Source organism: Salvelinus fontinalis, chromosome 11 (assembly GCF_029448725.1).
Source record: "Salvelinus fontinalis isolate EN_2023a chromosome 11, ASM2944872v1, whole genome shotgun sequence".
Classification (NCBI taxonomy): domain Eukaryota; kingdom Metazoa; phylum Chordata; class Actinopteri; order Salmoniformes; family Salmonidae; genus Salvelinus; species Salvelinus fontinalis.
The window spans coordinates 12,539,802-12,567,343 of record NC_074675.1 but is presented as its reverse complement, the minus strand read 5'-3'; the positions used below and the strand labels follow the sequence as shown (position 1 = coordinate 12,567,343).

Sequence of the window (27,542 nt, the reverse complement as noted above, 5' to 3'; positions counted from 1 at the left end):
CATCGTATATTTATAAGCTGGGTGATTCTCATGAAACCCGTTTTACCATGGCAGTAGCAAATTGAGTTTGAAAACCATGATGCATCTTCAACAATCAATCTATCATTCATAGGCTGCCCTGTCCTCTCTCATAGTAGATTAGGTGCTGTACATATAACAGCAGAGATATTGAAATATTGAAGAGATAGTCGAGCAGCGTGATAAAACCAGCTGTACTATATGAAGAGTGGATATACTGTAGTTCCTGATAAGTAAAGTATACAGTTGAAGTTGGAAGTTTACACTTAGGTTGGAGTCATTAAAACTCGTTTTTCAACCACTCCACAAATTTCTTGTTAACAAACTATAGTTTTGGCAAGTCGGTTAGGACCTTCTTATAGCTGCGACCCCGTTAACGATATCGATATGACAACAGCCAGTGAAAGTGCAGGGCGCCATATTCAAACAACAGAAATCTCATAATTAAAATTCCTCAAACATACAAGTATTTTATACCATTTTAAAGGTAATCTTGTTGTTAATCCCACAACAGTGTCCGATTTCAAAAAGGCTTTACAGTGAAAGCACCACAAATGATTATGTTAGGTCACAAGTCACAGAAAAACACAGCCATTTTTCCAGCCAAAGACAGGAGTCACAAAAAGCAGAAATAGAGATAAAATTAATCACTAACCTTTGACGATCTTCATCAGATGACACTCATAGGACTTCATGTTACACAATACATGTATGTTTTGTTTGGTAAAGTTCATATTTATAGCAAAAAATCTCAGTATACATTGGCACGTTATGTTCAGTAGTTCCAAAAACATCCGGTGATTTTGCAGAGAGCCACATCAATTTACAGAAATACTCAAAATAAACATTGATCAAAGATACAAGTGTTATACATGGAATTTTAGATCCACTTCTCCTTAATGCAACCGCTGTGTCAGATAAAAAAAATAAAAAAGCTTTACGGAAAAAGCAAACCATGCAATAATCTGAGTACGGCGCTCAAAGCCCAATCAAGACAAAAACATATCCGCCATATTGTGAAGCCAGAAATAACATTATAAACATTCACTTACCTTTGATGATCTTCATCAGAATGCACTCCCAGGAATCGCAGTTCCATAATAAATGTTTGTTTTGTTCGATATTGTCCATCATTTATGTCCAAATAGCTACTTTTGTTAGTGCGTTTTGAAAACAAATCCAAAGTCAGGAAGCACGTTCACTAGGAGCAGACGAAATGTCAAAAAGTTCTGTTACAGTCCCTAGAAACATGTCAAACGATGTATAGAATCCATCTTTAGGATGTTTTTAACCTAAATCTTCAATAATGTTCCAACCGGAGAATTCCTTTGTCTTCAGAAAAGCAAATGGCACAGAGCACTCTCACATGAACGAGCGTCACGAGCTCAAAGCATTCTGCCAGACCTCTGACTCATTCCCCTCTCATTCGGCCCCACTTCCCAGTAGTAGCATCAGACAAGGTTTTATAGACTGTTGACATCTAGTGGAAGCCTTAGGAAGTCCAACATGACCAATATCCCATTGTATCTTCAATAAGGGCTGAGTTGAAAATTGACCAACCTCAGATTTCCCACTTCCTGGTTGGATTTTTTCTCAGGTTTTTGCCTGCCATATGAGTTCTGTTATACTCACAGACATCATTCAAACCGTTTTAGAAACTTCAGAGTGTTTTCTATCCAAATATACTAGTAATATGCATATATTAGCAACTGGAACTGAGGAGCAGGCAGTTTACTCTGGGCACTTTATTCATCCAAGCTACTCAATACTGCGCCCAGCCATAAGAAGTTAGGACATCCACTTTGTGCATGACACAAGTAATTTTTCCAACAATTGTTTACAGACAGATTATTTCACTTATAATTCATTGTGTCACAATTCCAGTGGGTCAGAAGTTTACATGCACTAAGTTGGATGTGCCTTTAAACAGCATGGAAATTCCAGAATATGATGTCATGGCTTTAGAAGCTCCTGATAGGCTAATTGACATAATTTGAGTCAATTGGAGGTGTACCTGTGGATGTATTTCAAGGCCTACCTTCAAACTCAGTGCCTCCTTGCTTGACATCATGGGAAATCAAAATAAATCTGCCACCACAAGTCTGGTTAATCATTGGGAGCAATTTCGAAATGCCTGAAGGTACCACGTTCATCTGTACAAACAATAGTACGCAAGTATAAACACCATGGGACCACGTAGTCATCATACCGCTCAGGAAGGAGGCGCGTTCTGTCTCCTGGAGATGAGCATACTTTGGTGCGAAAAGTGCTAATCAATCCCAGAACAACAGCAAAGGACCTTGTGAAGATGCTGGAGGAAACAGGTACAAAAGTATCTATATCCACAGTAAAACGAGTCCGATATCGACATATCCTGAAAGGCCGCTCAGCAAGGAAGAAGCCACTGCTCCAAAACCGCCATAAAAAAGCCAGACTACGGTTTGCAACTGCACATGGGGACAAAGATCGTACTTTTTGGAGAAATGTCCTCTGGTCTGATGAAACAAAAATAGAACTGTTTGGCCATAATGACCATCGTTATGTTTGGAGTAAAAAGGGAGATGTTTGCAAGCCGAAGAACACCATCCCAACCGTGAAGCACGGGGGTGGCAGCATCATGTTGTGGGGGTGCTTTGCTGCAGGAGGGACTGGTGCACTACACAAAATAGATGGCATCATGAGTAAGGAAAATGATGTGGATATATAGAAGCAATTTCTCAAAACATCAGTTAGGAAGTTAAAGCTTGGTCGCAAATGGGTCTTCCAAATGAACTATGACCCCAAGCCTACTTCCAAAGTTGTGGCAAAATGTCTTAAGGACAAGAAATTCAAGGTATTGGAGTGGCCATCACAAAGCCCTGACCTCAACCCTATAGAAAATGTGTTGGCAGAACTGAAAAAGCATGTGCGAGCAAGGAGGCTTACAAACCTGACTCAGTTACACCAGCTCTGTCAGGAGGAATGGGCCAAAATTTCCCCAACTTATTGTGGGAAACTTGTGGAAGGCTACCCGAAACGTTTGACCCAAGTTAAACAATTTAAAGGCAATGCTACCAAATAGTAATTGAGTGTATGTAAACGTCTGACCCACTGGGAATGTAATGAAAAAATAAAAGCTGAAATAAATAATTCTGATATTTCACATTCTTAAAATAAAGTGGTGATCCTAACTGACCTAAAACAGGGATTTTTTACTAGGATTAAATGTCAGGAATTGTGAAAAACTGAGTTAATGTATTTGGCTAAGGTGTATGTAAACTTCCGACTTCAACTGTATATACACATCTTTGAGATCACACCAACAAGGGGATCTTGTCTTAATGTCTTGTTCAACGCCTGGGTGGTTCCCACAATCCTCTCTGATTGGCAATTATTAAAGTTGTGATGCGTATAACAATAGCTTCCTTCTCAACTCAGAGTTTGTTGTTGCTATGGCTTGCATCATTAGTTTTTTTTCCAGAGAAAGGGGCATCTAGAGGTTATTTAATCTGTTTGTCTCATCTTTAAGATTCTGCTAGGGTTTGGAAGTTACATGTCCTATAGTAACAATCATTTTCAACACCCTCTCTCTCTTCTTGAAGACTCCTACTGGCGTGCCCACGGGGGTATTGAAGTATTTCCCATCGTTTCCAGCACTCTTTTTACAATACCTCTCCATATTCAATACATTGCCTTGTATTGAAGCCTCTGAATCATGATCCACTGGTGCCTCTTCAAATGACTGATGCCCGTATACTTTGGGCCTTGTATTAGTCTAGTAGTATATGCCTCCCTGTCCTGAGCTGAATGTCAAACACACTCACAGATGCACATAGGCTGTCTTTGGATTACACACCCCATGAGGAAACTCCCAGTGTTCCTCCGTTTCTTGACTGTACTGACGTGCTCCTTATCTCCTCCAGTCGTTTCAATTAGAGCTTCACCGCCGAGGGATGGGCCTGACATACTGTAGTCATTATAGGCTCGGCGCTCATGTAATGATAGGAGAGGGAGCAGTATACACAACTGGATCCACTTCCTGGATAGAGTTAGTTCTATTTTGGGGCATTTTTAAAAGCTCCCCTCAGTTTTTCTGCTCTTTTGGCCTGACCGGGACAAACTGTTGGCCCTAACTATATAATTGGGACCATGAGTTTTTCCTGACAGGGAAATACTTTATACTACACATAACTCATTAAGTAATCCATCTTATAAAGTAAACCCTCTACCTTAAACCCCCCTTGTTCCCCCTCCTACAGCCTAATTTAGAACAGCAAGGCTCACACTGTCTTGATGCTAATCTCGTCTCCCACAGACTCACACCTCTGAAGTACAGACTGAGACAGCGTTCGTTCTGATCAACACCTCCTAATTATCACTTACAGCAGCTTGTCGGGGGCCTTGGGTGGTGCAGGAGTACAGCCGAGCTGCGTTAGAGCAGCGTTTGCCAGCACACAGAGGCCCCTAACATTCTCTTTCAAATCGAGGACCTCTCTCTCTTGCTTACTGGGCCCCCTATGCCCCTGGTTTTGGCGCCCATTCAACTCACACTCTTAGAATGAAGGGTGACTTGAGGAACCCTGGAGTTCCTCAAGGAATCATTGCAGTCAATATGTTCATATTTTCATCTTTGGTTGGTTGAGAGTTCTTGGAGGAACCTTTTATTATTTCAATATGGCGCGTGCGGAGCACTTTGAATTTATATCGCCATTGGATTTGTTGCGCTGCCAGACTCAGAAGATATGTGGTTTTAGGCGATGGCTACATGGGTTAGACTGTACGAAGAAAGCCACACCTCCAATAAGCTACACCTCCTATCTTCTGATAGGCTGCTGTTACAATATATTTTTTAAAGTTCCAAATTGAACCCCTCCCAACACAAAAAGGTTGAACCATTACACAGAGATTCTTCAAATAACCTTTTCAGTGGGCTTCCTCAAGGAACCTTTTTGACCTGAAAAGGTTCCCTTACAGTGGCAACCATTTGAACCACAAAAGGTTCTTCAAGGCTCCTTTATGTCTAAGAGTGTACTGGATATATGTAGCTAGTTAGATGTGGTTCCCACTGGATCTGTGCTTGTCTAACCACAGCAGATGTTGAAGGTCTCTGTAAGTGAAGCAGAAAGATCGGGTTATCACGCGAGCGTGTGCATCCCTGTACACTCAGGGGCTTTGCACTCTGTTTCACCTATCTCTCCATCTCCAGCTCCAGCTCTCTCTGCCAGTGGGCTACTTTGGTATCTGGACACATCTGGATGAGTTGCTTCCAATGAGAGGCGAAATCACCAAGTGAAGAAGCTCATTATTGTCTTAACACTCCCTGTGCTCTCCTCCACTTCACCTAGCATCTTATTTATGAGGCCTTTTCCTAGGAATATCATTTCACCCTTCTACATTACTTACTGGAGTGGGTTGAGACACATTGTTTGTGGATATGAATCATTTGAAACGGTGGGCACATTTGAAATAGTTTTTGCTTTCGGATAGTTGAAATACCGTGTTACGCTCTGCCTGACGTGCGTAATGGAGGCGACCATGTTTATATCACCAAACTAAAAACGAAACAGTGTAATCTTCACTTTGATGACACAGTGAGTCACCATATGGGGCCGGGGACAGAAAACAACTCCAGGATATTAAATATAAATGTAAACAACGTAAGCAGAATAACTCATTTAAAGGACTCTGTATTATACCTGTAACTAGATCAGCGTCTACAACCGTGACATACATTACAATCGCTAGATATAAACAACAAATACATCAGCTAGTTTGGTCCTAAAGTGTTATCTTGGTAGTTTGATGAGCGTTGCCTGTGCAAGTTGTGTGACTCCCCCCTCCCACCTTTTCGCTTTCCTTGCAATCCGTGTGATGGTTTGGATGCAAGACCATGCCGTTAATTAAATAGTGTGAGGGTGTGATCAAACCGAGCCAAGTCGAGCAAACACCCATTCAGGCACGCATACCCACAATGTACTGCTGCTTTGGCTTCCTGTTTGATCATATTCCTACTTTCTGAAGAGTGTATTACAGATGAGCTGTGTTCGAATACCCATACTGGCATACTGTTTACATAATGAGTATATACTACATACTATTAGGGTGTGTTTGTAAATTCAGAGCATTGTCAGATTGACCGTTTGTAAATTCAGAGCATTGTCAGATTGACCGTTTGTAAATTCAGAGCATTGTCAGATTGACCGTTTGTAAATTCAGAGCGCTTCGCTCTCAGAGCATTCACAGCGCACACTAGCAGTCAAGCACCCAAGCTAACTGGCTAACTTTGGCTAGCTTACTAGCTACTTCCAGAGACAAATGACCATTTTAATCACCTTAGCAGAGCTGGTTAGGCTGTTTTCATGTTATCCAGAGCGTTGGTGACTGTAACTGTGCTGCTGGCAACAATTGAATTACGCTTCTTTGCCGATGTTTACTGACACCGGCCATATTCAAAGGGTGTTGGGTGTTCATAAATTCAATCTGGAGTGCCAGAATGTGCTCTGGGTTTTCTTAACCTCTCTGGTACAAGTGGGATGCTAGCATCCCACCTCGATAACAGCCAGTGAAATTGCAGGGCACCAAATTCAAAACAACAGAAATCCCATAATTAAAATTCCTCAAACACACAAGTATTATACACTATTTTAAAGATAAACGTTTTGTAAGGCTTTACGGCGAAAGCACACCACGCGATTATGTTAGGTCAGTGCCTAGCCACAAAAACCATACAGCCATTTTCCAACCAAGGAGAGATCATCTTTGATGATCTTCATCTGGTGGCACTCCCAGGTCTCCAATAAATGTTTGTTTTTGTTCGATAATGTCCCTCTTTATGTCCAAAAACCTCAGTTTTGTTGGTGCGTTTAGTTCAGAAATCCAAAGGCACAATGCACACTCTCAACATCAAGATGAAAAGTAAAAAAACTACAATAAAAGTTAGTAGAAACATGTCAAACGATGTTTAAAATCAATCCACAGGTTGTTTTTGTCATAAATAATCAATAATATTTCAAACGGACAAAAGCTTCATCAATAGAAAAGGAGAAACAAGAAAGGCGTGTTCCTGATCACGCGCGTGGCTCATGTCTGGAAATTTCCACTGTCCACTCATTGAAAGTACTGTATCTCCCTCATTTTTCAGAGTAAAAGCCTGAAACAATGCCTAAAGACTGCATGTAGAGGAGGCCATAGAGACCGTGAACTGGGTCCCAAGTCTTTGTATGGTGGATAGGCTTTCAATGGAAAAACAGCCTTTCAAAATAATAGTCCTTCCTGGTTGGATTTTCCTCAGGTTTTTGCCTGCCATATCAGTTCTGTTATACTCACAGACATTATTTTAACAGTTTTGGAAACATTAGAGTGTTTTCTATCCAAATCTACTAATTATATGCATATCCTAGCTTCTCTGCCTGAGTAGCAAGCAGTTTAATTTGGGCACGCTTTTCATCCAAAATTCCGAATGTTGCCCCCTAAGTTAAATCAGAGCGTTTTGCTCTCGGAGCTTTCAGAGCGCAACGGCAGTCAAGCACCCAAGCTAACGTTGGCTAGCTACTTCCAGACACAAATGAGAGAACACCTCACTCTGACCATTTTACCCGCCCAAGATGAGCTGGTTAGACTGTTTTCATGTTATCCAGAGCGTTGGTGACTAACTGTGCTGCTAGCAACAATTTAATTACACTTTTTTTTGACGATGTTTACTGGCACCGGTCATATTCAATGGGTGTTGAGTGTTCGGAAATTCATCAGTTATTCTGCGCTCTGGCACACTCAGATGAGAGTGCTCTGAAATCGGAGTAGATAACCAGAATTAACAATGTCATTTGAAACACACAACGACTACAATTTAGTTAAGAATGATGTGAATAATCAAGTCAATAAAGGTTAACGTTAGTTAGATAGCAGATAGTTAATATACTACCTGGCAGGTTTGATGTATTAGTAGCCAACTAACGTTAGGTAACTAGCTAACATACTGGTACATATTGCTGTAAGGGTAGTGTAGCTAACAAATTGTCAGTTAGTGTAACTTAAAGTCATGACTTTATTACATTGCTCAACATTTTCTTAACATTTGTCATAATTAGTTTATTATTAATTAATTAATTTGTATCTGCTCTCATCAGACTTTGGCTGCATATTTTCTGCCATCTTCTTAAAATCTGATAACGGGAAGCCTCACAATTTCTGAAAAATTGCATTGTGGGCCCTAAAAGCACGGAAGTAGTGTACACTGCTTGTATACTTCGTATTTTGACGAATTTAGTACGACATCCGGGAACTTTTGGCATTCTAACTATATCCATACTATGGATAATAAGCATACTATATACTAAATTCACGTCACAAATAGTACAGTTAGTGCAGTTAGTATGAGTATTTGAACACAGCTATGGAGTTTGTGTGGATGGGCAATTTATTGGACGTTTTTGAAGTCTCTTTTTTAATGGTGCTTTTCTTTAGTGCTTCCAATAGCAATCCTTCTCCGGGCTGGCAGTGTTGGCCTTTAGTGAGAGGCAGTGTTTAATAAAAGCATGTCAGCACCCTGTGGACCAGATCATTTCATTTTGAAGGAGGGATTTGGGTGAGACAGCTGGTTTAACAGCTCAGCCAGTTAGAACTGGAGTGAGAGATAGAGAGAGAGAGAGTGTGTGTGTGTGTGTGTGTGTGTGTGTGTGTGTGTGTGTGTGTGTGTGTGTGTGTGTGTGTGTGTGTGTGTGTGTGTGTGTGTGTGTGTGTGTGTGTGTGTGTGTGTCAGAACTTGTACTGTACCCCACAGCCTTTTCTCCACCTGCCACGGTTCTGTTCGGCCACCCGAGCAGAAGTCAGTGTGTGTTCGTCAAGGCGGATGGACGCATAAACATGAAACTGCTACCTCTCTCTGCTCTCTCAGTGATTTGTTGCACTAGGGGAAACATGGTAACATTTAGTCAAAAATACAGGTGTTTCTGACAATGGCTGTACTAAGTTGACATGACTTTTAAGTTAGCTCAGAACTCTAAAATGTCCGGTTCCTGAAGGATGTTGTATATTGAGATGGAGGAGAGGGATATGGTCATGTGGTGGTCTCCCTGGCCTTTGAGCCTGTCTGTTTCATTGACCCTGAAGGACAACTTGGAGAAACAACGTAATTGCAACGTAACTAAAGACTGTGCAGTTATAGCAATAAATAGATTTAGGAAAATACCAATATGCCAACATGCAATTTCATATCTGAGGGACTTTATAGAGTCCGATACAATACCCAGCAATAATTAGAGGGCCAGTGCAGCACAGGAGTTAGAAAAATCTATGCATCTTAATGGGGTCTCATTGTCATTGAAGGGCAAGTTACATGCTCCCAATTCCCCCATCTCTAAACACACAGGCACAAAGGCACATACAGACACACACACACACACACACACACACACACACACACACACACACACACACACACACACACACACACACACACACACACACACACACACACACACACACACACACACACACACACACACACACACCACGTCTTCATCACCCCCCTCTGAGCCCAGCCTCATGTTTGTTGATCGTCCACTTGTTATTGACTTCTCAACTCACCTTGGAATCAAATCAAAACTTCCACCCCTCCTGCCACTCAAAAGGCCCACAGCAGACACTAGTTTGCATGTTTTATATCCTCTACCTGGCCACTGTGCCCATCTTAAAGACCTGTCAGCTCCCAATGTGTTAATTTATGACAGGCTAAAGGCTGAAGGCTGAAGCTGAAGTCTGAAGTCATGTCGATGTCAGTCATTCTGTCAAGGTTGTTTACCTAAATGTACCAACACCAGAGAATATAGTAGAGTCTAGACAACACTTAGGGTGAGTGAGCGAGTAACAAAGTAGAACAGAAAATGGTTAGAGACGCCCACACTTCCCCCGCAGTCTCCCCGGCCAGAGAGAGTGTTTTGGGAATAATGACGGGTCATATGGGGGACCTGTGGACCTCGGTCCTGCGGGGGTAATTGGCACATTGGTTCTGTGGCATTTAAATCCAGACGTCAATTATCCATCTGCTGAGAGACGGATGGACGGACACAGGCAGTTAGTAGAGAGAGACAACATGCAGAGCTAAAGCTATCAGATAACACACACATCTATTCTGACTCCGTAAGGTTAGAGTTCAGACACTCCTGCTTCAGTTGTCTGGATACCTGCTGTGTTATTGTTGTTGTTATATGACAGCATCTCATTAAGGAATACTTACAGGAGTTAGTTTGTGGTCAATTTAGCTGTACAGGAGTATTATTGTTCTCTTTATTGATCGACTGAAATATTGACTCCCATCTTATTTCATAGGCTGTTACACTGACCAGTGGACAGTGACTGCCTTCCATGCTTGGTTTGTAATGCTAGCCTGTGCAGTGGTTCTGCCACCACACTTCTTTTTGCTTTGTGCTGACAGTACAGTACAGTAGTCATGCTTAAGTCCACTATGGCTGGCCCGGTGCCCACTAGTCTCCTCGGGGGCCAATCCTCTTACAGCCTGTGTTTAGAGATTACCATTAGAACATTCACGTTATATTCTCTGCCGAACCCAATTTGTACTTTTCCCAGAACCCACGGGTTTTAACCTGTTTTCTGTGGCGGTGGTGGTGGTGGTGGTGGTGGTGGTGGTGGTGGTGGTGGTGGTGGTGGTAGTGGTGGTAGTCGTCTGGAAACACATCGTCAAAGTCTGGGATATCCACAGTAAGATCAGGGAGTCAGTTTGTCTAATTTAGCCTACAGTGAAACCCAATGGGGAAAAGAAACATCAGGGAACCAGAACACCATCAACAACATAAAGGGATCATTACAAAAGGCTCTTTTCCCTTTGGATTGGGCACGATTAACAGAGTTGTTGAACTATGTCTGTGATCTGTGGGCTAGTCCATTGAGTATGACATGTGAGTGATGGGGTGGAGTTGGGGTGGGCTTGTATAATGACGGTCTCATATTTCCTAACGATGTTGTGCGGTGTGGATGGCAATGACATGGATGTCTTTGTGCGAACTGTTTTCTGGGTTGTGGTGTTGAAGATGTATTGTGTGTTCTGGATGGTGCTGTGATGCTGACCTCTGTGTTCTGTGTTGTTGCTGTACAGGAGTTTGCAGCCCTGACCAAGGAGCTGAACGTGTGCAGAGAGAACCTTCTGGAGAAGGAGGAGGAGATCTCTGAGCTCAAGGCCGAGAGGAACAACACCAGGGTACGTGGAGAGGAGACACACGAACGCGCGCACGCACAGACACACACACACACAGACACCTTTTTTTCTGACCAATTCGAACCTCATACATTGACCTGAACCAGAATGGCTCAGAGACTATGGAGATCAAATCAAATCAAATGTGTAACATGCGCTGATACAAGTGTAGACTTTACCGTGAAATGCTTACTTACAAGCCCTTAACCAACAGTGCAGTTCAAGAAGAAGAAAATATTGACCAAGTAGATTAAAATAAAAAGTACTAATAAAAGTAACACAATAAGAATAACAATAACGAGGCTTTATACAGGGGCACCGGTACCGAGTCAATATGCAGGGGTACAGGCTAGTTGAGGTAATCTGTACATGTAGATGGGGGCAAAGTGACTATGCATAGGTAACAAACAAACAATGTTTTCATCTGTTGACGCGGTTGACTGGTCATCTGTAACATAGGTCGATGGAACCGGTCGCCTGCATTTCCCCTGGGAACAGATTTGGACCCCATATACATTAGAGCTAACGCTGAATTCCATTTCTGAACTCTGCTATTGACAGATAAGGCTGCTCTTTTCCCACCAGACTGTATAATGGGAGACTCACATAGTCACACTGACTGACTGCAAACCACCAGTCTGCCAGAGAGGATTTTAGCACTGCCATTTTAATATCTCTGTCACTGCTCTGCCATCTCGCCAAAGAAGGAGAGAGAGAGGGAGGGAGAGAGAGGGAGAGAGACACAGAGAGAAGGACAGAGAGAGAGACAGGGAGAGACGGAATTTAGTCTCTCTCTCTTCGTTATCCCCTTGAATCCTATGCAGAGCGATTATGAGGCAGACTTTTAATATATCAGCTTTTTTTTGTTGAAAAGGTTTTAAAGTTCATAATTAAATCTTTGAAGCCAGGTGCATGCAATCAGTGTGTTGGAGGGCTGACAACAGAATAGAGGATGGTGTACCTCTAGGTTTTAGGCCTAAACACTAAGCTGGATAAGCCATGCAGTGTAGAAGCATGATAAGAGAGAAATGATGAGCCATAGAGAGAGGAGGAGGAGAAGGAGGAGAGGGTGTGTATAGGTGTAGGTTATAGAGAGAGGAGGAGGAGGAGAGGGTGTGTGTAGGTTATAGATAGAGGAGGAGGAGGAGAGGGTGTGTGTAGGTTATAAAGAGAGGATGAGGAGAAGGAGGAGAGGGTGTGTGTAGGTGTAGGTTATAGAGAGAGGAGGAGGAGGAGAGGGTGTGTGTAGGTTATAGAGAGAGGAGGAGGAGGAGAGGGTGTGTAGGTTATAGAGAGAGGAGGAGGAGAGGGTGTGTGTAGGTTATAGAGAGAGGAGGAGGAGGAGGAGGAGAGGGTGTGTGTAGGTTATAGAGAGAGAAGGAGGAGGAGGAGAGGGTGTGTGTAGGTGTAGGTTATAGAGAGAGGAGGAGGAGAGGGTGTGTGTAGGTTATAGAGAGAGGAGGAGGAGGAGAGGGTGCGTGTAGGTGTAGGTTATAGAGAGAGGAGGAGGAGGAGAGGGTGTGTGTAGGTTATAGAGAGAGGAGGAGGAGGAGGAGGAGAGGGTGTGTGTAGGTTATAGAGAGAGGAGGAGGAGGAGAGGGTGTGTGTAGGTTATAGAGAGAGGAGGAGGAGGAGAGGGTGTGTGTAGGTTATAGAGAGAGGAGGAGGAGGAGGAGAGGGTGTGTGTAGGTTATAGAGAGAGGAGGAGGAGGAGGAGAGGGTGTGTGTAGGTTATAGAGAGAGGAGGAGGAGGAGGAGAGGGTGTGTGTAGGTGTAGGTTATAGAGAGAGGAGGAGGAGGAGAGGGTGTGTATAGGTTATAGAGAGAGGAGGAGGAGGAGAGGGTGTGTGTAGGTTATAGAGAGAGGAGGAGGAGGAGAGGGTGTGTGTAGGTTATAGAGAGAGGAGGAGGAGAGGGTGTGTGTAGGTGTAGGTTGCTTTTTATTATTCTGGCGGGGCGACGGCTGAGGTAGAGCTGCTGCCAACGTTCAGACTTGATTGATTAAACGGTGGAGGTTTGGATGTGGGGAGGGAAGGCGGGGGATCTCAGTGCAGTCCTTCAGACGCTCAAGGAGGGACGGAGAGAAGGAAGGATGGACAGCCCCCTTGAAGCCCTCCAAAACTAGTCCACACCACTCTGTCAGCACCTTCTGGAGCAATGTATTCAACATGCATTTTAAATGGGATGCTTGTGTGGATATTGAAACAGAGCCTACAGTATGTTTACCATTTAGGCCCCACCCAACATAGCCTCTGCAGTGCCTGATGGGTAGTGTAGTGCAACACTGAAATCCTAGTGAAGTTCTACCAGGTTGAGTGAATATGTGTTTACTTTGAAAATGTGGTTGATGTCTGTATGTGTAATGGTTCTTAATGCCTGGATGACTAAGGGATCACAGTCTGTGGTTTAAGCCGAATGCTTGGACGGACTCACAACACCAGAGCCCTGCTTAAAGATGGGTTTAGAAGTAAATGACTTCCTTGGTTAAATACTGTGGCGACGCCAGTATGAGAACTCTCCAAACCATTGGTGAACCACATCATTATGTTATTAACGTGCCACAGCGCGTGGCGACGCCGAGAAGGGCTTGTTTGGCCTAGCGAAGCACAGTCAGGGTTAGAAACAAGGCATCTGGGATGTGGAGATGAAGAAAACGGTCAATGTTTCACAGAATGACCAGACAACAAAGCTGAAGTCACTACATGAACCTCTCCTCAGATCACTATCTCAGCGGAGCTTGGCGTATTCCTACCAGGGCAGATAGCATCATCATTAGCAATTAGCTTGCTCGATTAGTTGCTTGTCTGTGAGGCATGTGCATTCCCTCCAAAACACTAGGCCTTCACAGGACCAGGTTATGGGCCAAATCTAGACCCCATAAGCCTAGCTAGTCAGATTAGCACACTTAGACTTCCCTCAGGCCCCCATCCCTCCACTGTACCTATGTGACAGAGATCAGAGGACAGTGTTCATCTTTATGGTCCCTGTGTGTCTCTACTCCTCGTCTCTCCTGTTCCCCCTACTCCTCGTCTCTCCTGTTCCCCCTACTCCTCGTCTCTCCTGTGCCCCCTACTCCTCGTCTCTCCTGTTCCCCCTACTCCTCGTCTCTCCTGTTCCCCCTACTCCTCGTCTCTCCTGTTCCCCCTACTCCTCATCTCTCCTGTTCCCCCTACTCCTCGTCTCTCCTGTTCCCCCTACTCCTCGTCTCTCCTGTGCCCCCTACTCCTCGTCTCTCCTGTGCCCCCTACTCCTCGTCTCTCCTGTTCCCCCTACTCCTCGTCTCTCCTGTGCCCCCTACTCCTCGTCTCTCCTGTTCCCCCTACTCCTCGTCTCTCCTGTTCCCCCTACTCCTCGTCTCTCCTGTGCCCCCTACTCCTCGTCTCTCCTGTGCCCCCTACTCCTCGTCTCTCCTGTGCCCCCTACTCCTCGTCTCTGCTGTTCCCCCTACTCCTCGTCTCTCCTGTGCCCCCTACTCCTCGTCTCTCCTGTGCCCCCTACTCCTCGTCTCTCCTGTGCCCCCTACTCCTCGTCTCTCCTGTGCCCCCTACTCCTCGTCTCTGCTGTTCCCCCTACTCCTCGTCTCTCCTGTGCCCCCTACTCCTCGTCTCTCCTGTGCCCCCTACTCCTCGTCTCTCCTGTGCCCCCTACTCCTCGTCTCTCCTGTGCCCCCTACTCCTCGTCTCTCCTGTGCCCCCTACTCCTCGTCTCTCCTGTGCCCCCTACTCCTCGTCTCTGCTGTTTCCCCTACTCCTCGTCTCTCCTGTGCCCCCTACTCCTCGTCTCTCCTGTTCCCCCTACTCCTCGTCTCTCCTGTGCCCCCTCCTCCTCGTCTCTCCTGTGCCCCCTCCTCCTCGTCTCTCCTGTGCCCCCTCCTCCTCGTCTCTCCTGTGCCCCCTACTCCTCGTCTCTCCTGTGCCCCCTACTCCTCGTCTCTCCTGTTCCCCCTACTCCTCGTCTCTCCTGTGCCCCCTCCTCCTCGTCTCTCCTGTGCCCCCTACTCCTCGTCTCTCCTGTGCCCCCTACTCCTCGTCTCTCCTGTGCCCCCTACTCCTCGTCTCTCCTGTGCCCCCTACTCCTCGTCTCTCCTGTGCCCCCTACTCCCCGTCTCTCCTGTGCCCCCTACTCCTCGTCTCTCCTGTGCCCCCTACTCCTCGTCTCTCCTGTGCCCCCTACTCCTCGTCTCTCCTGTGCCCCCTACTCCTCGTCTCTCCTGTTCCCCCTACTCCTCGTCTCTCCTGTGCCCCCTCCTCCTCGTCTCTCCTGTGCCCCCTCCTCCTCGTCTCTCCTGTGCCCCCTCCTCCTCGTCTCTCCTGTGCCCCCTACTCCTCGTCTCTCCTGTGCCCCCTACTCCTCGTCTCTCCTGTTCCCCCTACTCCTCGTCTCTCCTGTGCCCCCTCCTCCTCGTCTCTCCTGTGCCCCCTACTCCTCGTCTCTCCTGTGCCCCCTACTCCTCGTCTCTCCTGTGCCCCCTACTCCTCGTCTCTCCTGTGCCCCCTACTCCTCGTCTCTCCTGTGCCCCCTACTCCCCGTCTCTCCTGTGCCCCCTACTCATCGTCTCTCCTGTGCCCCCTACTCCTCGTCTCTCCTGTTCCCCCTACTCCTCGTCTCTCCTGTTCCCCCTACTCCTCGTCTCTCCTGTGCCCCCTACTCCTCGTCTCTCCTGTGCCCCCTACTCCTCGTCTCTCCTGTGCCCCCTACTCCTCGTCTCTCCTGTGCCCCCTACTCCTCGTCTCTCCTGTGCCCCCTACTCCTCGTCTCTCCTGTGCCCCCTACTCCTCGTCTCTCCTGTGCCCCCTACTCCTCGTCTCTCCTGTGCCCCCTACTCATCGTCTCTCCTGTGCCCCCTACTCCTCGTCTCTCCTGTGCCCCCTACTCCTCGTCTCTCCTGTGCCCCCTACTCCCAGTGGACTCATCTCATCCCTTTGTGCTGCTGGAAGTTGACTCCCCCAACTCTCCCCCAACACTTTCCGCTGAGAATGGGTTCGGTGCGCCGCCTATACCAGCCCGGCACAGTAACAACATTAGCATCTATTTTGTAGTCCAGAGAGTTTTTATTGGTTTTGAGTGCCTTTATTGTTCCGAGTGCCATAATTGTTTTTCGTATGTCTCGTGTTATTTATTCTTCTCCTTCCCCGCCGACCAAAAGTTGGAAATTAAATGAAATGACCAAATTGAGAAGATCTCGTTGGTTACTTTGATTTCTTTTCATTGGGGTTAATCAGGGTGGATATAAATTATGTATTTGGAGAATCACATGAAGACCAGTAACCTTGTGTGGTTGGTGCAATACAGTCCAGTAGTCAGGCCACTACATGTTGACATTTAGAATCATATCACTACATCTTCTCTGGTGCCAGGATAATTGATGATGCAGACGATAACGGTAATAGTTGATGATGATGTCAATTATGCAGATGAGGCAGATAGCCTTTATGATGATGATGCAGATGGTGATGATGATGATGATGATGATGATGATTATAATAGCACTAATTTCTGTCCCTATGTCTGTCTCTATAGTTGCTTCTGGAGCATCTGGAGTGCCTGGTGTCCAGGCATGAGCGGTCACTACGTATGACTGTGGTCAAGCGGCAGGCCCAGTCCCCCTCAGGCGTGTCCAGTGAGGTGGAGGTCCTTAAAGCGCTCAAGTCCCTGTTCGAGCACCACAAAGCTCTAGACGAGAAGGTAAGACCATACATTAGATATGTAGTCTATAGAATCTGCATGCACAGTAGCTATTCTTGGTAGAAGGGATTCTTCAATTGATGGTACAGTATATTTGACTGATGACAGTACGTACTGTATGGAGAGGCATTGCTAACATAGTGCCATCTTGGTATTGAATATTCTTTGTTTTGGCATAAGTCACCACCACAGCCACCCCACAGCCACCCGCCCTGCCACTGGCCCCAGCCTCTGCTCTGCCTCAGGCCTGTTGATTGATGGCCTCAGCCCTCTGTAAGATGTCACGCCGGCTGCTGTAATCTATTCAACCCTCCACAACAGACCCTATTATTTATAACGCGTCTCTCCTTGCCGCTGGACTGGGGAATAAAAGGCGTTTTTGATTCACGGGATGTTTTCTGCCCTGCGACGATCTGTCTGTGTGTTGCTGGGCTGTCCCGAGGAGTGGAGTGGAGTGGAGGGAGGGGGAATGACTGCCCTGTAATCCAGGCTCAGTCTCCTCAGAGAGGCCTTGATCCTAGCAGGCCACAGCCCCGGCCATGGAGCACCACGGAGCTCACCAGTAAATGCTCCGTCAGTAGCATGACAAATACCTCAACATGGTACATAGAGGAAGGCAGAGGAAGTCATACATTCACCCCCTTTGAGGAGAGGGGAGGAGGGGAGAGGAGGAGGGATGCGGAGGAGGGGAGAGGAGGAGTAGGGATGGGGAGGAGGTTAGAAGAGGAGGAGTAGTAGGGATGGGGAGGAGGGGAGAGGAAGAGGAGGAGTAGGGATGGGGAGGAGGTTAGAAGAGGAGGAGGAGTAGGGATGGGGAGGAGGGGAGAGGAGGAGGAGGAGTAGGGATGGGGAGGAGGGGAGAGAAGGAGGAGGAGGAGGGATGGGGAGGGGGGGAGAGGAGGAGGAGTAGGGATGGGGAGGAGGGAGGGAAAGCTGCTCCCAGCAACTGATGCTAAAAATCAAATAAAGCGGATACCCCTGGACAGAAGCTCAGGCCTGGCTTCAAGGCCAAGACAAAGTGTTACTGTTGGGCTGAAGGCTGAGGGAGAGAGGGAAGAGCGGCTCTCTCGCGGGAACACGGTATATCATGTCAACCCCGGGCTGAGGTGGGATGGTGGGGAGAGATAAATAGGCATATCTCACTGTTGTTTCCAACACTATCCATGCTATTTATCTGAGCGCTCAAAACCACACATCTACTGCCATGAACTGCTGGAGCAGAGCTCCATGGTAAGGTCCTACCAGAGGTTGTGTACAGTTACCCACTCATGGCGGGTGTTTTGTTTTCCTCAGGTGAGGGAGAGACTGCGGGTGTCGCTAGAGAGGGTCTCTGCATTGGAGGAGGATCTAACATCAGCCAACCAGGAGGTGAGAAACGTGTCACAGCATCATTTTCACAGGCACTCTGACTGTTTAAGTCAACTTTCAAAGTAGTTTGAGGTTGACAGTTCTACTTAGGAGGACTCTTATTCAGGGGCTAGTCATTCTGTCTTAACATGGAGTGTGGTGTGTGATGGGGTGAAGTATGGCATTGACAGATGAGAGCTGGCCCGTGGCGTTAGCAGGGTGGCGTAATGCCTCTGCCCCCCATTCTCTCTCTGCCATTCTCTGCCAGGGCAGATGGTCATGTTCCAGCTGAGAGGAGCCCTCAGACTGGCGCTCTACCGGAGCCAAATTAACCACTCTTCACTGCCAGAGGGAGGGAGGGAGAGAGGGAGGGAGGGGGGTGGAGAAAGAGGGGGAGAGGGAGAGAGAGAGATTTAAAATGCTGCTCTACCAGCCAAACAGGCCTTAGGAGGTGAGATGAAACCCTGGTCAAAGACTGATCTGCCCTGGCTATAGAAAACAAGTAAAGCTAGGGATGTGAGGGGATGAGAGGAGAGAGAGGTTATAAGGCGCCGTGAGATGGCGATATCTTTCACTTTGAGTTAGCCTAGTATTACCAGACTTGATGACCGATCCTGTATCCGCGTAGTGAATCATTTATGTAAGCTCGCGTGATCAGGCAGGTTGTATGAGGCTAAGTTTGAGCCATAGACATGCAGTGTAAAGTGCATCTCATTCGCTTAACCAAGTACAGTGTTACGCCTCAGCAGATATTTCACTGAGTCGAGACAGAGGTCTTTATTTGATGAAATAGTGTGACTATACTTCAATTGACTACAGTTGATACATGGTTAACTTTCTGCTGAGTCATGGTGAGACAGTCATCTGAGTGAGTGGGTGCTGAGGCCCAGTGATGGAGGCTGTGGTTAAATAAGCACTGCTGAATAGAAACGTCCACACTTCCACACGTCAGAGCCTCCGGGGAAGACGTTGGGTTCCAGTGGCTGCCTGCACCAGCTCCAGACTGTTAATTGATTTGGGATGGAGATCTGCCTCGAGTCGCACTCCTCTGGGGCTCCAGTCTGCAGATAACACCACCTGCAATCCTGGAGCCTCCCATAGGGAGCTGCACTGCCTGATGACATAGATGACCTTCGGCCTCTCAGTCTCAGGTGTTTAAGTGGTCCAGATTTGACCTCTCAGTCTCAGGTGTTTAAGTGGTCCAGATTTGACCTCTCAGTCTCAGGTGTTTAAGTGGTCCAGATTTGACCTCTCAGTCTCAGGTGTTTAAGTGGTCCAGATTTGACCTCTCAGTCTCAGGTGTTTAAGTGGTCCAGATTTGACCTCTCAGTCTCAGGTGTTTAAGTGGTCCAGATTTGACCTCTCAGTCTCAGGTGTTTAAGTGGTCCAGATTTGACCTCTCAGTCTCAGGTGTTTAAGTGGTCCAGATTTGACCTCTCAGTCTCAGGTGTTTAAGTGGTCCAGATTTGACCTCTCAGTCTCAGGTGTTTAAGTGGTCCAGATTTGACCTCTCAGTCTCAGGTGTTTAAGTGGTCCAGATTTGGCCTCTCAGTCTCAGGTGTTTAAGTGGTCCAGATTTGACCTCTCAGTCTCAGGTGTTTAAGTGGTCCAGATTTGACCTCTCAGTCTCAGGTGTATAAGTGGTCCAGATTTGACCTCTCAGTCTCAGGTGTTTAAGTGGTCCAGATTTGACCTCTCAGTCTCAGGTGTTTAAGTGGTCCAGATTTGACCTCTCAGTCTCAGGTGTTTAAGTGGTCCAGATTTGACCTCTCAGTCTCAGGTGTTTAAGTGGTCCAGATTTGACCTCTCAGTCTCAGGTGTTTAAGTGGTCCAGATTTGACCTCTCAGTCTCAGGTGTTTAAGTGGTCCAGATTTGACCTCTCAGTCTCAGGTGTTTAAGTGGTCCAGATTTGACCTCTCAGTCTCAGGTGTTTAAGTGGTCCAGATTTGACCTCTCAGTCTCAGGTGTTTAAGTGGTCCAGATTTGACCTCTCAGTCTCAGGTGTTTAAGTGGTCCAGATTTGACCTCTCAGTCTCAGGTGTTTAAGTAGTCCAGATTTGACCTCTCAGTCTCAGGTGTTTAACTGGTCCAGATTTGACCTCTCAGGTGTTTAAGTGGTTCAGATTTGATTTCTATTGTGCGTACTCTCAGAGCTGATTTATTTATGATGTTTCAATTGAGAGTTAAATAAATAGTGCAGTTGTTTTAAATACAGACCCGGCTCACATAAATGGAATGGGAGTAGATTCTGTAGAATGTGTCAGGAGGTTGATGAATTCCCCGCAAACCTCTGGGGCCTCTGGGCTTGGTCCCCCGCCAAGGGACCAATCCAACCTGCATAAGATCCTACAAAGGCTGCTGGGAGAGAGAGAGAGACTGGAACTTCTGTTACTCTATGTTATCCGGTCTCTCTTATTCATTTCCTGGTTGGAATTCTAGAGGGTATCCCCAAGGTGTCACTCACTCTGCAGTGAAAAATGAACCGGTGCTATAAGATTCAAGCCAACAGGCTTCCAGTGTTTGTGTGTGTGTTTGTGTGTGTTTGTGTGTGTTTGTGTGTGTGTGTGTGTGTGTGTGTGTGTGTGTGTGTGTGTGTGTGTGTGTGTGTGTGTGTGTGTGTGTGTGTGTGTGTGTGTGTGTGTGTGTGTGTGGTGGGTGTGTGGGTGTGTGGGTGTGTGGGTGTGTGGGTGTGACTGACTGATCTTAATTCAGAGGCATTGCCGCATATAGCAACCTGCTCCAGACCCTCGGCTCCACCAAATCAATCTTGTACACCGAGAGATTTCACGTCACCTTCCTGTCCAATCTCCTTTTGCTCCTTCACACTAAAACAGACAATTACTTATTGGAGAGGTAGAGAGGAAGGAAGTCAGGGAAGATGAAGGTATTGTGAGGGAGAGGAGTTTGAAAGATAGCGCCTTTCTGTTTAGCTGTGGCACTGTCTCCTGGTGTCTCCTGGTGTCCCCTGGTGTCTTCTGGTGTCTCCTGGTGTTTCTGATGTCTCCTGGTGTTTCTGAAGTCTCCTGGTGTCTCCGAAGTCTCCTGGTGTCTCTGATATCTCCTGGTGTCTCTGATGTCTCCTGGTGTCTCTGATGTTTCCTGGTGTTTCTGGTGTCTCCTGGTGTATCTGATGTCTCCTGGTGTCTCTGATATCTCCTGGTGTCTCCTGGTGTCTCTGGTGTCTCCTGGTGTCTCTGATGTTTCCTGGTGTCTCCTGGTGTTTCTGATGTCTCCTGGTGTTTCTGATGTCTCCTGGTGTATCTGATGTCTCCTGGTGTCTCCTGGTGTCTCTGATATCTCCTGGTGTTTCCTGGTGTCTCTGATGTCTCCTGGTGTCTCTGATGTCTCCTCGTGTCTCTGGTGTCTCCTGGTGTATCTGATGTCTCCTGGGGTCTCTGATGTCTCCTGGTGTCTCCTGTTGTCTCTGATGTCTCCTGATGTCTCTGATGTCTCCTGATGTCTCCTGGTGTCTCTGATGTCTCCTGGTGTCACTGATGTTTCCTGGTGTCTCTGATGTCTCCTGGAGTTTCCCGGTGTCTCTGATGTCTCCTGGTGTCTCCTGGTGTCTCTGATGTCTCCTGGTGTCTCTGATGTCTCCTGCTGTCTCTGATGTCTCCTGGTGTCTCTGATGTCTCCTGGTGTCTCTGATGTTTCCTTGTATCTCTGATGTTTCCTGGTATCTCTGATGTCTACTGGTGTCTCTGATGTCTCCTGGTGTTTCCTGGTGTCTCTGATGTCTCCTGGTGTCTCTGATGTCTCCTTGTGTCTCTGATGTCTCCTGGTGTCTCTGATGTCTCCTGGTGTCTCTGATGTCTCCTGGTGTCTCTGATGTCTCCTGGTGTCTCTGATGTATCCTGATGTCTCCTGGTGTCTCTGATGTCTCCTGGTGTCTCTGATGTCTCCTGGTGTTTCTGATGTCTCCTGGTGTCTCTGATGTTTCCTGGTATCTCTGATGTTTCCTGGTGTTTCTGATGTCTCCTGGTGTCTCTGATGTCTCCTGGAGTTTCCTGGTGTCTCTGTCTCCTGGTGTTTCTGATGTCTCCTGGTGTCTCTGATGTCTCCTGGAGTTTCCTGGTGTCTCTGATGTCTCCTGGTGTTTCCTGGTGTCTCTGATGTCTCCTGGTGTCTCTGATGTCTCCTGGTGTCTCTGATGTCTCCTGGAGTTTCCTGGTGTCTCTGATGTCTCCTGGTGTTTCCTGGTGTCTCTGATGTCTCCTGGTGTCTCTGATGTCTCCTGGTGTCTCTGATGTCTCCTGGTGTCTCTGATGTCTCCTGGTGTTTCTGATGTCTCCTGGTGTCTCTGATGTCTCCTGGAGTTTCCTGGTGTCTCTGATGTCTCCTGGTGTCTCTGATGTCTCCTGGTGTTTCTGATGTCTCCTGGTGTTTCCTGGTGTCTCTGATGTCTCCTGGTGTCTCTGATGTCTCCTGGTGTCTCTGATGTCTCCTGGTGTCTCTGATGTCTCCTGGTGTTTCTGATGTCTCCTGGTGTCTCTGATGTCTCCTGGTGTTTCCTGGTGTCTCTGATGTCTCCTAGTGTCTCTAATGTCTCCTGGTGTTTCTGATGTCTCCTGGTGTTTCCTGGTATCTCTGATGTCTCCTGGTGTCTCTGATGTCTCCTGGTGTCTCTGATGTCTCCTGGTGTCTCTGATGTCTCCTGGTGTCTCTGATGTCTCCTGGTGTCTCTGATGTCTCCTGGTGTCTCTGATGTCTCCTGGTGTTTCCTGGTGTCTCTGATATCTCCTGGTGTCTCTGATGTCTCCTGGTGTTTCTGGTGTCTCTGATGTCTCCTGGTATCTCTGATGTCTCCTGGTGTCTCTGATGTTTCCTGGTATCTCTGATGTTTCCTGGTGTTTCTGATGTCTCCTGGTGTCTCTGATGTCTCCTGGTGTTTCCTGGTGTCTCTGATGTCTCCTGGTGTCTCTGTCTCCTGATATTTCCTGGTGTCTCTGGTGTCTCTGATGTCTCCTGGTGTCTATGATGTTTCCTGGGCTTTGATGAGTTAAGATGAACTACTACTACTATATCAAAGGGAAAGATGGCCACTTTCAATTTGCTTCTGTAAACTTCAAATTTTTCTAATTTGAGAGCAGCCACAGCAGCAGGGCTCAGTCTATCATTTGTTATCCTGGGTGTCTGTCGGGAGGTGTGTGCGTGTGCGTGCGTGCGCCCCTTATTCCGAGAGCCAACAGTTTGATCTCTGTACCTGAAAAATGATAGACGCTCCCCAACGTGCCGGCCAAAATATAAGGAGGTGTAATTGCACCCCTCATTAAAAGAATGGAGAGAGAGAGAGAGAGAGAGAGAGAGAGAGAGAGAGAGAGAGAGAGAGAGAGAGAGAGAGAGAGAGAGAGACAGAGAGAGAGACACAGAGACACAGAGACACAGAGACACAGAGACACAGAGACACAGAGACACAGAGACACAGAGACACAGAGACAGAGAGACAGAGAGACAGAGAGACAGAGAGACAGAGAGACAGAGAGACAGCAATATGCAACAGCAAGCAAATCCACTGTCTGTGGATGAAATCTCAAACCCCGTGTTGGGATGTTGTCGAGGCTTAATGTAAAGGGAATCCTCCATTGTAATTGTGGAATAATCCTTCCCTGACATTTGCCCTCTTAGAATGAACATAATGTAATACTTGCATCTAGTGAGTGCCTCCATCTGTGCTGTAAAAAGTGGTGTTTTATAGTTGTATAGCTATAAGGCAGTCGTGTCGCATTTTCACATCAATCATTGTTTATTGATGGAGGTGTCATTGAATGCCCTCTAAGTCTTGAACGCAGCTCAACTGGATCGGTTGGTGAAACACCTGGCAACCGTATTGGATTCTCTCGCTGTGTTGTTTTATTGTGATGTCATCGCCTCCTTCTGAGAAATGTAATTATGTCGGACTCTCCGGGGTGCAGACACAGCCAAGTCATTGATCTGGGATTCCCACAAATGGGAAGTGTCCAACAAATATTCAGGCTTAACTTATTTATTGTAGACAGAGATGGCATTCCAATAACAGTAATACTGATACACTGTCTGGCTTTTACCGATCAGGACTGGAAGGCCCTATTGCAGCACTGCCTCAGTCTGTACAGTAGTATGATGTATTGCCATGTTTAGCAAAATAGAGTATTATACAGTAGATTCATGACTGTCATAGGCTGCTACACTATCCTTCCTGGATTCTTCTCTCTCTCATTGACGTCATAATATTGACATCTCCGATGGGGGGGAAAAAGGTCGGTTTGTTTCCTAAATCCAGATGAAATCCTGAGATTAAAGCCTAAAAAGATCCTGTGATCAGTGGTAATAGCAGCATGCTGTCGTTTTAATCACACTACCATAACCCTGTTTGTCTCCCAGCTGAGTCTCTTCTTTATGGTAAATCTGTCTATGTCTGTGCTCATGATTACATAACAATGGCTAGTGAGCATACTAATTCAAAGCACACACTATTTTACTGTGTACTGGATGACAGGCTACAGGTATTTATGACAATGCCATGGTGCATCTCTCTACTGTAGTTGTCATACAGTAAAATCACGGCTTTTGTACAAATATTTTCATACACAAAAATATGACAGTTATGCAAAAAAAAATATATGGTTAGCACATCATAAAACAATGACGGTCTTCTCCTAGTTTCAAGGTCTGGGAGGTTTCCCTGGAACTGACTTGTGAAGGCGGACCCTACAGGCATCATGTAGTCTCCCTGGTATTGCTGTCACTTGTCGTTAGTGATGGTGTAAAATGGCATGAGAAGTGAGTGGGCTCCATAAAGGAATTCATACCATGCTGTTTGTGCTGTCCAAGAATAGGTTGTAGTCCAACAATTTGGACAATTATAGCTGTGTCTCTACCCGGATATTCCCCCCCCCTTCCTCCCCCTCGGAAAGTCCTAATCAGCCGTCCCTGTCAGGGAAAAGCCTCAATATGCTTGTCATGTCACTGGTTTGTAGCCCCTGGCAACATGATTAAGAGTGAACACCAGATTCTTCAGGTGATAGAGAGAGAGAGGAGGGGTTCGCTGAACAAGATAATCATAGTGATCACGTTAATACCTAGACTTAATATGACTTAGCTGGCAGAGTAATGTTCCAGATATCTCTACACAGACAAGCTATAACAGTAGGAAATAACCTGTTAGTGGTCATTGAGTAAATATTTAGGTTGTTTGTGTTTTGGAAAGTGAATGAGATCCTGACCCTTGCCCTTAGTACATTTGAATATATTGTATCATCAGTTGTATTCCCCTCAGGCACTGACAGGGCAGCCCCATGCCTGGCTGGAGCTGACAATTGTGTGTGTGTGTGTGTGTGTGTGTGTGTGTGTGTGTGTGTGTGTGTGTGTGTGTGTGTGTGTGTGTGTGTGTGTGTGTGTGTGTGTGTGTGTGTGTGTGTGTGTGTGTGTGTGTGTGTGTGTGTGTGTGTGTGTGTGTGTGTGTGCACTTGTGCGTGTGCCTGCATGTGTGATTGACAGCTAGGCTGATCTCTGCTGTGTATTGTTATTCTAGACCTGTGTATTAATCTCTGTCCTGTGTCCCTCTCTGTGTATTGTTATTCTAGACCTGTGTATTAATCTCTGTCCTGTGTCCCTCCCTGTGTATTGTTATTCTAGACCTGTGTATTAATCTATGTCCTGTGTACCTCCCTGTGTATTGTTATTCTAGACCTGTGTATTAATCTCTGTCCTGTGTCCCTCTCTGTGTATTGTTATTCTAGACCTGTGTATTAATCTCTGTCCTGTGTCCCTCTGCAGATTGTGGGTTTACGGGAGCAGAATGCCCACATCCAGAGGAAGGTGGTGTCGGGGGACGGGTCAGAGGACATGCTGGAGGGCACTGATGCCAGCCAGAAGGTACATAGCAAGGTGGGCGTCCATTGCGTTTACTGTCCTTCTTTTTTTCCTGTCAATATCCACAGCTTTTTATTGTTGATTATTTATCTCACGTGTTACTATCATTACGTTGACAGGGCTAACACTCAACATTTCAGTTTTCACATCAACGTAAACGTGTCGGATATATATACTTTTCAACCACCATTTTCATTGTTTCAACACAGTTGTCCATTCAGAGTCTGTGTTATCAGTATCATCGCGGTATCAAGCATGTTATCATTTCACTAGCTCGATAGATAAAGGCCTTCACTGTCCGCACAGTGTCTTTGAGCAGCCAGCTAGGCAGCGTGAAGAACACCCACAATCAGGTGATGTGTACTGTACATGACCCCACCAGATTCCATTATACTGGAGATCCCATACTTCTGAATACATCTGCATACAAATGGTCCGAGATCAAATGTCCCATAATGCATCCACACTTCTATGATTAGTCAGACCAGAGTGAAACACAGTACCTTGAGCAGTCAAAGCGTAGAGAATTTCCCAATCCTCTCAGATATCAATACAGCACTTAGAATGCAGAAATCAACAGTGCCTTAGTCTCATAGAGGCTGCTACTGCAGAACAACAAACGGAGACATCAATGACAATTGAATTGTCGCTCTCGTCTCATGGTTTGGATGTGAGCTGAATCTCTAGGCTCGTGGATGAGCTCCACCTCGTGATGGGGACGCGTTGTCAGGAGTGTACGATTCAGTTGAGCCTGACTGGGCGACAGCTGTCTGTGGCCTGTCATTCTGCAGAGTAGAGGGGTGGGGATGAGGGTGGTTGGAAGGTTGAAACTCCCCGTCACACACACCCTCCTTGGGGTTAGTGAGAGGGGAGTCACTCACTGTCACCATGCTGAGGTTTGAAGAGGTAGTCATGGCAGAACCTCTTTAAGGTTTCATCCAGAGGTAGTGACACGGATGATCTGCAGGCCTAGTTTCTCCCGGTAGGCAGGGCAGAGCCTTCCTCTCCGTCTCACTGCTCCTGGTTAGAAGGGTGTTGGAGTAGAGTGAACACACAGGCTAACGCCATCGTCAGGCTGTTGTCACCCATGTAACAGGTGGAGGGGTGTGTGTGTTGTGTGTGTGCACGTGTTGCACCTGAATTAACCAAAAGATCATATCATGACGCTGGGCATAGAGCTAGCTTTACCTGACGGGCCTGCTAATGCAGTCAGACAGCCATGGCCTTTCCCTTCACTCTCAGTATCAACCATTTTTCTGCACTTCTAACCATCAAGACCTCAATATTATATAGTGATCGAATAGTAAAACCAAGAAGATTTAACCATAGAGGTAATCTTTTACAGTTAGCAATTTCAAAAGATAACGATAAAACCTAAGTTAGGCTAGCTTTTACTGACATGCCCAAGCTATGGCTGTTGGGCTCCCCCACTGCAATTTAGCAGCGCTGTAA

The 27,542-nt window shown here is 46.4% G+C and overlaps 1 protein-coding gene across 12 annotated transcripts in view; it reads left to right on the top strand.

Annotated features, from left to right (window-relative positions):
* Positions 1-27,542, top strand: part of LOC129865055 (liprin-alpha-2-like) — a 214,482-nt gene that overhangs the window by 149,634 nt on the left and 37,306 nt on the right. For 11 of the 12 annotated variants that reach the window (XR_008761310.1, XM_055937495.1, XM_055937493.1 and 8 more), the window contains 4 exons: positions 11,108-11,209; positions 16,727-16,891; positions 18,185-18,259; positions 25,995-26,105. Coding sequence is in view for 11 of the 12 variants with exons in the window: in XM_055937495.1 (XP_055793470.1) it covers positions 11,108-11,209; positions 16,727-16,891; positions 18,185-18,259; positions 25,995-26,105 (453 nt within the window). In the remaining variant the exon portion in view is untranslated. The remainder of the gene's footprint in view (positions 1-11,107; positions 11,210-16,726; positions 16,892-18,184; positions 18,260-25,994; positions 26,106-27,542) is intronic. The other variant, XM_055937494.1, reaches the window with a different exon arrangement.